The sequence below is a fragment of the Poromitra crassiceps genome, assembly GCF_964638095.1.
Source record: "Poromitra crassiceps genome assembly, chromosome: 2".
In the NCBI taxonomy this organism is placed as follows: Eukaryota; Metazoa; Chordata; class Actinopteri; order Beryciformes; family Melamphaidae; genus Poromitra; species Poromitra crassiceps.
The window spans coordinates 22,809,271-22,821,500 of NC_139624.1; the positions used below are offsets into that span (position 1 = coordinate 22,809,271).

A 12,230-nucleotide genomic window follows, 5' to 3' on the forward strand; every position below is an offset into this window, starting at 1 on the left:
TCCCTTGTTGAAATAAAACTATTTTTCCTCATGAATTTGCTCAGTTGACCTATTTCACAGAGCGGTCTTCATTGGGTCGAGTTGGTAAGGATCTTTCGTCATGTTTAATGTTCTCTGTATTGGACCAGACAAGACGTTATACAAACACGGAGCACTCGTAACATTTCTCAGACATTGATTTTTACTTGCCAATGCAATGGCTCTTGAACAAAATATTTACATACCATTTGGGAGAAAACAAGGAACAGAAAAGCAAATAAATCAGAAAATGTGATTAAAGTAGGAGACACTCAAAGGGAGTAATATGCAAGATCAAGTGTGTCCATTTTACATTCACTAGCTTGAAGCAATGAGTCATTGGGGGTGAATCAGTGAGGTTACAACACTACAAAAATACTGCTTCAGTCCTGGGTTTATACACACTAGAACAGTGGTTCTCAACATAGGGTCTGGGGACCAATAGGGTCCTTGAGGGGGTTCTAGGGGTCCCCAGCAAATTGATGAATTGTTAATATTCATATTATTTAATTTACAAGAAGTTAACACAATTAGAGAATGTAGTAGAATGGCTGTTTTGATCATAGTTTCACTTCACTCTACCTACCAGATAGTCATGGGATTATGGCCATAATCTAGCAAATAAAAATATGGTCAGATTTCGTTCAGAGAAACAAAATCTCAACAAATTGGGGTCAGTGTGGACTAAATTAAATTATGGGTCCCTGGTATGGAAACGGTTGAGAAGCACTGCATTAGAATATCACTGCATAAAAGCACATGGCGGAAATGAATATTGCATACGGATTCACTGAACATGATGAAAGTGTGCTGAGTCGAGTAAAGAGTTAATGCCAGTTCACCCATAATGATTCCAACAAAAATCACTGTCCAGAACTTGCAATGCGTCTCTTAATGCCACAGATCTGGAGCAGCCATATTAAAATCAGTGCTTTATAAAAACAAACGTAGCATAGCTGCAACATTTTCCTTGACAAACACGTAATGCTTCAATACTGTATCTTCAAAATCAACTCTTCCCCCCCCTCAGTGAAGGCATCAGGATGTAGATTTTAACAACCTGAAAGCGTCTACTGTGAAGCATTTCTAAACGTACTGGCCTTGTCTAAGCTTCTAGACTTAAATATCCTACCTGTGACAGGTAGCGCTTTGTGGTTATGACAAGTTTGAGGGATTTCTTCTTCAAAAGTATTGATAAAAATTGTGTGTGCGCCTGTCACAGTGTCTGTGCAGTACAGGGGTGTGTGTGTGTGTGTGTGTTTGCAGTACAGGTGTGTGTGTGTGTGTGTGCCTGTGTGTGTGCGTGTCTGTCAGTGTCTGTGCAGTACAGTCTGCAAGTCCTCTGGTAAAGAGCTGATGATGGTGTGAATATATCCCTCAAGCTTGTCCAGAACCTCTTCCTTCACTGGGAGTTGCTGCCTGCGAGCCTTCACCTAGAGAGGCGCATGGAAAATATTTAGCAAATCAGTCAAACTTACACTTGCAGTCCTTCAATGTTCACACTGTTCACAATGTAGTTTGTGCAAAGAAAAACAAAAGAAAACATGAGTTGAAAAGCTTCGTCAGTTCACTCACTAGCTTCTCTCTGAGTTTTAGAATCAGGTCAACGATTTCCACCTCAGACTTGTCTTTGGTCCAGCCCAGCAGATCCTGGGTAAAGATATAGCATTACTGGAACCAGAGCCAGAGAGTGATACGGACACCGGTGCAATTGTGTTGTAACTAGTAGGACTGAAATACACTTACGGAATCACAGACAACCTCCAGATGAAGGCTTTCAAGTTTCTGGGTCATTTCTCTGTGCCGTAGACGATACCAGCCGTCAAAGTTGGGGGACCTGAAGAATCTCCTGTCACGGCAGAGGAGGTGCAAAACATTGGTCACTTCTGTCGCACTGCAGTGGTATTGCTTGTGTCAGTTCTTCTGAAAACTAAGGTTTTGTCTTTGGCTTTACTGAAGAGGATAAACATGTTAGAAGTGACACACACACACACACACATTACTGAAGAGGATAAACATGTTAGAAGTGACACACACACACATTTCACTCCTTCCACTTCTGCCACTGTGAGAAACTGAAAGCTTTAGCTCTGTTGGCACTGGAACAACAGCGCCCTCTGCCTGTGTTGTGCGCCATAAAGCAAAAGGCCTTAAATTGACAGTAGATGACATTACGGTACTTAAAGATACACACCAACATGTTTGGCAGACTGGCCTATTTGCCATATCTGTGGCTTTGGTCACAGTCAGCAGATTTGAGAGCTGGTGTACAAAACTCTCATTGAGTGTTTTCACTTCTCATTTTCCTGCCTGCTTTGTTCACCTAAATTTAGATTTAACTTTCCAGGATTGTGTCAATGGCAAGTAAAGTAGTGGGTAAACCCCAAAAGCCCTTGAGTCTACTTTTCACAGAAAGGATGAAGGAGAAGGCAAGGAGTATTTTGGCAGATCATCCTTTATTCAGCCGGTTTGAGCTTTTGAGCTCCGAGAGGCGCTATAGAGTCCCTCCGGCAACTAAAAACATATTCAAGAAGTCCTTCATCTCAAGTGTCATCAGTTGGGATGCAGCGGTATACCGTTTGAAGGTATACCGCGGTTTGAAAACGTCACGGCATCAAAACCACTAAGATTTGCCATCATACCTTCCCCACGGTATCAGCTGTTTCCCCAAAACAAAGTGCCCAGGTCGCTTGCAGAGTGCAGCTTATGCAGCCCCTCTCCCTGGCTGCATGCCTACCTAGACTAGAGCACAGTAGAGAGGAGCTGTCCCTGACTGTATTTACAACCGTGTGTGTCATAATGGCTGAAACAGGAGAACGCAAGGACCCCCCTGAACTTTCCCCCATCTAAAAAGACGAAGTCGGCTGTATGGGAATATTTCGGCTATTGTAAAAACACAGATGGTCTGTCTGCACATAAAGGTCCGCAATACCGCGATACCGTGAAACCGTGGTATTTTTGTCCAAGGTTATCATACCGTCAAAAACTCATACCGTTGCATCCCTAGATCAGTATTCTGAACTCTGCAAAGTGACCAACAACATTTAAACGACAGACATACAGTACTACTTACTACTGTTAACCATGTCTATGTCTATTTTTATACCTTTGTCTCGCGGCGTTGTTTTTTGTGAACCGAAGACAATTTTCCACCCTGGTGGACAATAAAATTCAATTCAATTCAATATTCCCGATAGTAAGACGATAAGACAGACGCCCTACCAGTCATTGTGCTAAGCTAACTAGCAGGAGGGGCGCGTCGCTACTTTCTGCTGCACGCACAGAGAAGAGAAGAGCATCTATCTTCTCGTCTTACTATCGGGAATATGGCAAATGGGAGAATCTCCCAAAATGTTGGCGCGTTCCTTTAAGATTTGTTCAGACCTGTGGACAGCCTGGAATGACAGCTTGGGGGCGGGACTCACCTGTACAGCCCCATCCAATCCCCTTTGAGCACCGAGGTGAGCTGAGGACCGGCGTGATCCAGAGTCCCCATGAACTCCTCCTGACTGAAGGGTCGGATCTGAGGAGGAGTCTGGAAGACAAACACACACCATCTGTTTTTATCTGCACATACACAATCTGCACACGCAAATAGAGGGAAAGTGACCGCCTACTTCCTGCTTCAGCACTGTACCAGAGATTTTCATCCGCCATTTATTTTCCCATAGACATGTCATAAAATGCTTATCAAAATAGTTGTACTTGTTCAGACCAAACGGTTCAGATATATTTAGAAACAGGAGAGACCACATAACATTTAAAGAACAAAAAATCAGTGTAGCTTTTTTAAGTGTTGGTCCGACTGAAATGTTCTATGGTCTCTCCTGATTCTAAATATAGCTGAACCGTCTGGTTTGACAAAGTAAAACTATTTTTAGAAGCATTTTACGAAATGTCTATGGGAAAATAAATGGCGGATAAAATGATCTGGTACAGTGCTGAAGCAGGAAGTAGGCGGTCACTTTGCCTCTCTATTCTGCTGGCCTCGTGTTACCAACCTTCCACGGTGTCACGGATCTCTGCAGGGGCATCAGGCTCGCCAGATACCTCTCCTGACACAAAGAGAGAGACGAAGGTGAGACCACCTAATGACATTACACATGACATTCTAGGCTAGCACGCCAATGCCATTGGTAGAAACATCTGTCTCTCAGAAGTAACCATCATTTGGTCAGTGAATTATACTTACTACATTACTGAATCATGAACCCCCACATTGCGTATCAAATCATACTATGATATTATAAGCATATCGTATCATCTCCAAACATTTCAAGATGTCACCACACTTCACGAGACCAGGCCGCCCCGGGACGAGAGGTCTCACTCTCACCAGCGGGATGATAAAGCTCTGCGTGAGCTCTAACAGGTGTCGCCTCAAGATGGCGCTCTGCACCTCCGATGGCCTCTTCCTCTGGATGCCCTGCAAGCCAGGGAGAACGAGACATGGGCCGACTGTGGGTAAACCTTTGCAGGAGCACCAGGCAGTGTTGCAGATGACAAATAGCCTGGCTAGATGACACAGGCGTTTTGTACAGAAACTGGACTATGGGGATGTAGTTTATGACATGCCGCGTCTGCCATCACTCTGCCTTTAGGTTTATCACGGTTGCTAGTTACAACACTCACCGTTGTCTCTTATATGACACGGTTGGCTGGCCATCTCTCAATATGAGACTAAACAACAGTCACTGGTTTCTATTTATTTATAAAACCCTTCTTGGGAAATTGCCACCTTAAATTTCTGTGTTGTTAAACCAGAATCCTGGTCTTTTACCAAAACTCCATCAACTGACTGGCTTGTTCTCAAGGTCCCTCATACTCGCACAGAACTTGGTAGGACTGCTTTCTCATACGCTGCTCCACACATTCATGGAGTCTTCTTCAAAGCACCTTTAAAATAGACACTCGCATCTCTTGGCCAGTTCAAAGCCATGATTAGAGATCATTGGGTATCTTCTTGTACCTGCTTTGACTGAACTTGTTGATAATTGTCTGGTGTGATCGTGCTGTTATATTTCACTCTGTACTTTTTTTAACTTATTGTTTTGTGTTGTATGTCTTGTTTTGTGTTGTATGTCTGTGCACTCGGCTCCACTGCAAATGAGGGTCTCCCTCAGTGGGCTCCGAGTTGAAGCAAAGGCTTGAAACGAAAAGAAAAGAGAAATACCTTTAGGAGCCTCTTGATGAGGACCTTGTCTTTGTGGAGAAATGTCTTATAAGCTGTGTAGATGCCTTGGGAGAGTAAAGGAGGGGGGGAAAGGATTTAAACATACTGAAAAATCATTTGTTAAAACACAACAATCCATTTGGCATCCTATTCACCTGGTTTAGTGTCCAGTGTTTTCAGTTTGGCCAGTTTCTTCACCTTTACCTGTTTAGGCAAGTCACCTGAAAGGAGGCACATGTATACTATACAATTAGACTGATATATGGGGACGATATCGGCCTTTTATTCAAAGTCAAATATGGGCCGGTCTAATATGATGGATGTCATAATGCAGTTGTTTGATTATATATTCAATGTAGAATTGATCAATGAGACCCCATTTACACCTGGTATTAAAATGCGATCTGTATTCTGGACATGTTCTCCAGCTAATTAACGATCTAATCTTGCCTTTGCGTTTACACCTGGTATTTTGAATGCATTTTCGTTACCCTAATTGAGATCAGATCTCACATATTGCTGTCATTACCTGACATGGATACAATTCTAGGGGAAACACTCAATTTAAAGATACTAAATATTGGAACAAAATATCAGATACCAGCGGTTTCAATGAGTAGTGGCCTTCAAAACTCATATTGGTCAAAGACTTGAGTCCTTAGTAAATCGGTCAAAACACTGCATATGTGTAATACCATCATTGCATGGAAGTGTTGTTTTGTAAGACTCAACTTTACCGGACAACTTGAGTTCTCCGAGGCGCACGATGTGGGGCCAGCACTGGAAGGTCTTGATGAAGAAGGGATTGGTGACACCCAGGATCACGCTGGGCCTGCGAGGAGTCAGAGGGGTGAGCTTAGAGAACATGGCTACACCACTAAGACCTGAGCAAATACTGTAGAGTCCACCCTCACTGTGTGTGTGCTGTGCACTTCCTACTCACGGTGCCTGTGTCCTGGTGGTGTACTCCCTGAACTCACTGTCGTGGATGGTGAAGTAGGGCCGGTAGTCGCAGCAGTACTTCAACGGAGCAATGGAGCTGAAGAAGATAGAAGTGACTGTTATTGCAGGGTCAGACCTAAATATAGCCCCTGAGACACTGTTATACTGTTATACCAGGGTCAGAGCTAAATATAGCCCCTGAGACACTGTTATACTGTTATACCAGGTTCAGAGCTAAATATAGCCCCTGACACTGTTATACCAGGGTCAGAGCTAAATATAGCCCCTGAGACACTATTATACCAGGGTCAGAGCTAAATATAGCCCCTGACACTGTTATACCAGGGTCAGAGCTAAATATAGCCCCTGAGACACTATTATACCAGGGTCAGAGCTAAATATAGCCCCTGAGACACTATTATACCAGGGTCAGAGCTAAATATAGCCCCTGAGACACTATTATACCAGGGTCAGAGCTAAATATAGCCCCTGAGACACTATTATACCAGGGTCAGAGCTAAATATAGCCCCTGAGACACTATTATACCAGGGTCAGAGCTAAATGTAGCCCCTGAGACACTATTATACCAGGGTCAGAGCTAAATATAGCCCCTGAGACACTATTATACCAAGGTCAGACCTAAATATAGCCCCTGAGACACTGTTATACCATGGTCAGACCTAAACATAGCCCCTGAGACACTATTATACCAGGGCCAGAGCTAAATATAGCCCCTGAGACACTATTATACCAGGGTCAGAGCTAAATATAGCCTCTGACACACCAGGGTCAGACCTAAATATAGCCCGAGACACTATTATGCCAGGGTCAGAGCTAAATATAGCCCCTGAGACACTATTATACCAGGGTCAGAGCTAAATATAGCCCCTGAGACACTGTTATACCATGGTCAGACCTAAACATAGCCCCTGAGACACTGTTATACCAGGGTCAGAGCTAAATATAGCCCCTGCCCTGAGACACTGTTATACCAGGGTCACTGAGTCAGACCTAGATAGCCCCTGAGACACTGTTATACCAGGGTCAGAGCTAAATGTAGCCCCTGAGACACTATTATACCAGGGTCAGAGCTAAATATAGCCCCTGAGACACTATTATACCAGGGTCAGAGCTAAATGTAGCCCCTGAGACACTATTATACCAGGGTCAGAGCTAAATGTAGCCCCTGAGAAACTATTATACCATGGTCAGAGCTAAATATAGCCCCTGAGACACTGTTATACCATGGTCAGAGCTAAATATAGCCCCTGAGACACTGTTATACCATGGTCAGAGCTAAATATAGCCCCTGAGACACTATTATACCAGGGTCAGAGCTAAATATAGCCCGAGACACTGTTATACCATGGTCAGAGCTAAATATAGCCCCTGAGACACTATTATACCAGGGTCAGAGCTAAATATAGCCCCTGAGACACTGTTATACCATGGTCAGAGCTAAATATAGCCCCTGAGACACTATTATACCAGGGTCAGAGCTAAATGTAGCCCCTGAGACACTATTATACCAGGGTCAGAGCTAAATGTAGCCCCTGAGACACTATTATACTAGGGTCAGAGCTAAATGTAGCCCCTGAGAAACTATTATACCAGGGTCAGAGCTAAATATAGCCCCTGAGACACTGTTATACCAGGGTCAGAGCTAAATATAGCCCCTGAGACACTGTTATACCAGGGTCAGAGCTAAATATAGCCCCTGCCCTGAGACACTGTTATACCAGGGTCACTGGGTCAGACGTAGATAGCCCCTGAGACACTGTTATACCAGGGTCAGACCTAAATATAGCCCCTGAGACACTATTATACCAGGGTCAGAGCTAAATATAGCCCCTGAGACACTATTATACCAGGGTTAGAGGTAAATATAGCCCCTGAGACACTATTATACCAGGGTCAGAGCTAAATATAGCCCCTGAGACACTGGGTCGTCTGTGGCCCAGGGTGGGAATTTTATCATTTAAGGGGCAAGGCCATCTGGCCTTCGGCGTCGCAATTTTATTTAGGGCACAAGGTCACATGCCAGCCAGGGCACAAAGGCCATTGCTCTATTGACATTGTGAAGAGCGATTTTTCTGAAATGTGTGTTAAAATGAGCCAATGACCACTGACGCTTTTAAAGCAACTGACAGTAGCAGGCTGGTAGCAGGGCACTGCCAAGGTGGCCTTAGGGAACTCAGGGCATCAAGGCCAGAGGGAGGGGGAACGGAGGCCATGGCCTCTATGTAATTCCCACCCTGCTGTGGCCCTCGTTTTTGCAGTGTGTCCCGCACCGTTGGCTCTAGTCAGCAGCTTTTCTGTCCGATTCAGCATGTTGAATCGGCGTCAGGCCGTCTGTGAGAGAAATCACTCTGATTGGCTGGTCAGCTTAAGCGAATCAGTGCACGAGAAGAAGAGAACAAAACCTTCTTCTAATTTTTCAACTTCATCTCATCTGATTATCCCAATACACAAATATTTTTACAATTTGAGTTCTGGGCTGAACTGGACTTCTGGCCTGCACTCCCTTTGCTTTGGCCCGCCATGTATTTGATGCAACAATCGTCCGTCGTTGCCGCTAGTCCTTTGAAGTTGGCTTGGTTTGTCCGGGGCAAAGCTAGAACTATTTTCATTGACACTCCAATTACCTTACTAGAGCCAACACCGTTTCTGAGGAGACGGTGGGAGACGGCGCCATGACAACCACAGGTTCACCTAGCAACATCAGCTCCCAGAGCATCTGCAGGTGGATCAGGACCGACTGGAAACACCTGGACGGGTCAAAGGTCACTTCGTTTTAGCGATGCTGCTTTGAATTTCCCCAGTGACAAAAATACATAATCTTCATCGCCAACAGAATGCAGAAGTCATTTACTTGAACAGGTCCAGCTCATGAATGGTGGGCAGCATCGTAGGGGCTGGTAGAAGATTCTGGAGGGGAAAACATACACTTAGATATTTTACAGAATGGTGTTATTGAAAGCATGATCAGATACTATGCAACACTGACACACACCTCCTTTGGGGCCTGTTTCAGTGGGCTTCCACCTGGTTTGTCAGTCTTAGATGGGATTCTGACCTGGAAAGGGAGTAGAATGGACCGAGTGGTATAGTACTACAAAGTGAACTGAGTGGTATAGTACTACAAAGTGAACTGAGTGGTATAGCACTACAAAGTATTACAATGTTTTCTCCTTTACCCACTTCTCCTTACCTGTAAAACCACTCCCATCACAGGCAAATTGAGGGTCAACCCTGGCACGGGCGAAGGCCATTGGTCGATTTCGTTACACACTGCATGGTAAGGGAGAAAAGGAAGACACGCTTTAGGCAACGATGACAAAAACTTGAAGCAGAATTCATATTTAGCAAACCAAAGCTCTGCATTTACAATTCGAAAAGGAACGTGAAATATGGCCTCACCTGCTTCGAGGCACGGCTCCAACTTCTCAAAATACTCCGGGGCAACATACTGCAGCAGGGTGTGGAAGAGGTGGATGTAAGGGAGCCGGGATATGAGGACGAGAGACTGCAGCAAGAGGTGGGAGAGAGAGAGGGAGAAAAAACAGTGTGTCAAGTGAACATGGATGTTATCGCTGGTTGGCACTTGGCAGAAATCCTGTTGTGTACAGTACAGCGCAGTGAGAAATCCTGTTGTGTACAGTACAGCGCAGTGAGAGACGGCGCTCTCTGAACGGTGTGAACGCCGATGATTACGCTGAACCTCACCTTCTGAAAATAGCCTCTTTTGACAGAGACGTCCTTGACTTGTCTGAAATAGACGTAACCATAGAAATGGGCCGGTTCTCGCTGTGAAGGGGGGGGGGGGGGGGGGGTAATGGGAGGGGAAGGAAGAGAAAAATCAGGTTTATAGCATGAAGGCAGCAGAATGTCAAAGGACCACCCGGCAGTAAGGACTCGGGTTACACTGATAAAGCATGGCCGCCGTGCAATCCCTTTGCTTTGGCCTCCCACGCATTTGACACAAAAAAATGCAGCTGACATGACTTTCTTTCAGAGGCTGTAGCGGGCTCGTTTTTAAAGCTAGAGTGATGTGATGATACTTATATCATATAAAATAACTAGAATACCAAAGTTATCCATTGGTACCAATTAAAAGAAAGAACAGGCCAGCACACAAAAATGTCCTTTCAAAACAACGCTGAAGACGGCCTTTTGGCTGAAACGTCCGTTGCTGCCGTCTGTCCCAGATGATCGATTACACTTTTGAAAGGACATTTTTTTCTTGTTGGCCTGCTCTCTTTTTTAATCAGTTCTTGTTGGCCCTGCACCTGAGTTGTCTCATTGGATTGAGTGTGCTCGCTATCGGTGAGTCTGGACAATCCATTGCTACCAAGACCAACCATGTCAACCTAGCTTGACGGGGAACAGGTCCGCTCAATAAACTATTGATTGGTAGGCGGAGCTCTAGTAAGGACCACTGCTAAATTGAAAAAAAAAAAAGTGACCTAACAAATCAAAGTGTGGCGCTTGCTTCCCACTCTCATGGTTTATTTGGTCGTCGTCATTTAAAGGCCTCACCTGTAGTGTGACGGGAGCGTCCCTGTTGTAGGCGTCTTCGCCGAACCAGGAGCCCCTCCGGCCGACTGACTGCCGCAGCCTGAAGCTGAACTGAGTGTCCCCAAGGCATCCTGTGAAAAACACACGGGCCAAGTGACCTCTGAGATGTTGCCATTGCCGTTATGTGTGCAATGTTGTGTTGTTAGGCGTTAGACAGATACATTTACCTGAGTAAGAGTCAGGGAAGGACAGATAGCAGATGCTGGTTTTCTGCAGATAAATTGGAGGCATCACAATGGTTAGGCACACACAGGGGGTTTATACTCATCAAATGAATAGCAAAGGCAATATTGACATGTGCAACAAGGTAACAAAAACATTACCTCCTTCTCAGTAAGTTTCACATCATGGGGATACACCAGCTGACAACACACAAAAAGCACAAAAATCAATGTCACTGACCACAGAGAATATGGGACAGTTGAATCTTGTGGATGTTAGTGTATATATGTTTATTATGTAATACAGTGGTTCTCAATCCTTGGGGGTTCCAGGGGGTCCCCAGCGAATACTTTATATTCACTATAATTCCATCCATAAATAAATAACACAATGACGGAATTCATGACTATTTTGGTCTTGGGGTTTCATGCACTTTCTGTAATAAAACATCTAAAAGCAAAACATCTTATCAGATGGGGGACTCTGGGACAACATCTGATCAAATTGGGGTCTCTGTGGTCTAATTTGTGTCAGTTTAGGGGTCCTTGACGTGAAAAAGGTTTGAGAACCACTCCACTATACAAGCAATTTGACAGCTTCAGCTAGCATCAGCAACATCTGCGCCTGGTAATCTACAGCCCAGCATGTGTGCCCGTTCTTTTGTACGGAGAGAACACATCACACGTTCAGAATTCTACCAATCTAGTTAGCTGTTCATGCATCCTTGCCTATCGCCAAACGTACATCACTCGTAAAACGATTAATTAATATGACCCACTCTTAAATTCAGTTTACATGTAATCCTCCTACAAACAGTAAAGTTAGCAGGCAGTGTGTGAACAAAAACTTCAATGAGGCGTCCGCCGATACGCCAGGCAACCTTAACTGACAGCTTTTTTGAATGGAGTTTGGTATGCGTTCTCTCAACACAATACAGAGCTGCATTGGGGCTTGGGCACAATGCACTTGTCTTGGACCCAGGCTTGTTGTCAGCTTCAGCTAATTATCTGCAGGCAGCACAGTAAAGGATGCTATTAACTAGCTAACGTTAGCTCTAGTCAGCTCGGTGCTGCTAGCTAACAGCAACGTTACGTTACCTCTATGGCTTGTCCAAGCTCGAGGTCGAAGGTAACGACGCATACACACTCTAGCCAGGATGCAAAGCGAGCCCACGGTGACCGACTGTCTCCGCTATCCGCCGCGTCCTCCGTCTCACCTCGGTGAGAAACAGAGTTGTCAAACGGATCCATCACGACTCACAGGTCCATTTCCTCCATTGTTGTTGTCGTTTGTCCATCAGTACATCGTGCATGCCACCTGACCTGATCATGTAGTCCTTTAGCGCCCTCTAGCGGG

The 12,230-nt window shown here is 44.8% G+C and overlaps 1 protein-coding gene across 1 annotated transcript; it reads right to left on the reverse strand.

The window, feature by feature from the left end:
• Positions 1 to 197: 197 nt before the first annotated feature.
• dennd6b (DENN/MADD domain containing 6B) lies at positions 198 to 12,142 on the reverse strand. Its single transcript, XM_083654445.1, has 20 exons — positions 11,972 to 12,142; positions 11,036 to 11,074; positions 10,880 to 10,922; positions 10,674 to 10,783; positions 9,861 to 9,941; positions 9,555 to 9,660; positions 9,346 to 9,425; positions 9,148 to 9,210; positions 9,007 to 9,062; positions 8,780 to 8,902; positions 6,135 to 6,230; positions 5,929 to 6,023; positions 5,347 to 5,412; positions 5,192 to 5,256; positions 4,355 to 4,444; positions 4,020 to 4,073; positions 3,444 to 3,553; positions 1,765 to 1,867; positions 1,594 to 1,668; positions 198 to 1,451 (listed from the first exon to the last, which is right to left on the reverse strand). Exons 1-20 carry the CDS (start codon positions 12,122 to 12,124, stop codon positions 1,329 to 1,331), a joined length of 1,731 nt encoding a protein of 576 aa, XP_083510571.1. The 5' UTR covers positions 12,125 to 12,142; the 3' UTR covers positions 198 to 1,328.
• Between the last annotated feature and the right edge of the window lie 88 nt (positions 12,143 to 12,230).

What these genes read in the sequence shown, in the direction of transcription:
- dennd6b (XM_083654445.1), bottom strand. Translation starts at nt 12,124, where the DNA reads ATGGATCCGTTTGACAACTCTGTTTCTCACCGAGGTGAGACGGAGGAC. An exon ending in GGAGCCGTGCCTCGAAGCAG is followed by an intron (nt 9,426 to 9,554) that starts GTGAGGCCATAT and finishes CTTACCATGCAG; the next exon opens with TGTGTAACGAAATCGACCAA. An exon ending in GATCCGTGACACCGTGGAAG is followed by an intron (nt 3,554 to 4,019) that starts GTTGGTAACACG and finishes TTTGTCTTCCAG; the next exon opens with ACTCCTCCTCAGATCCGACC.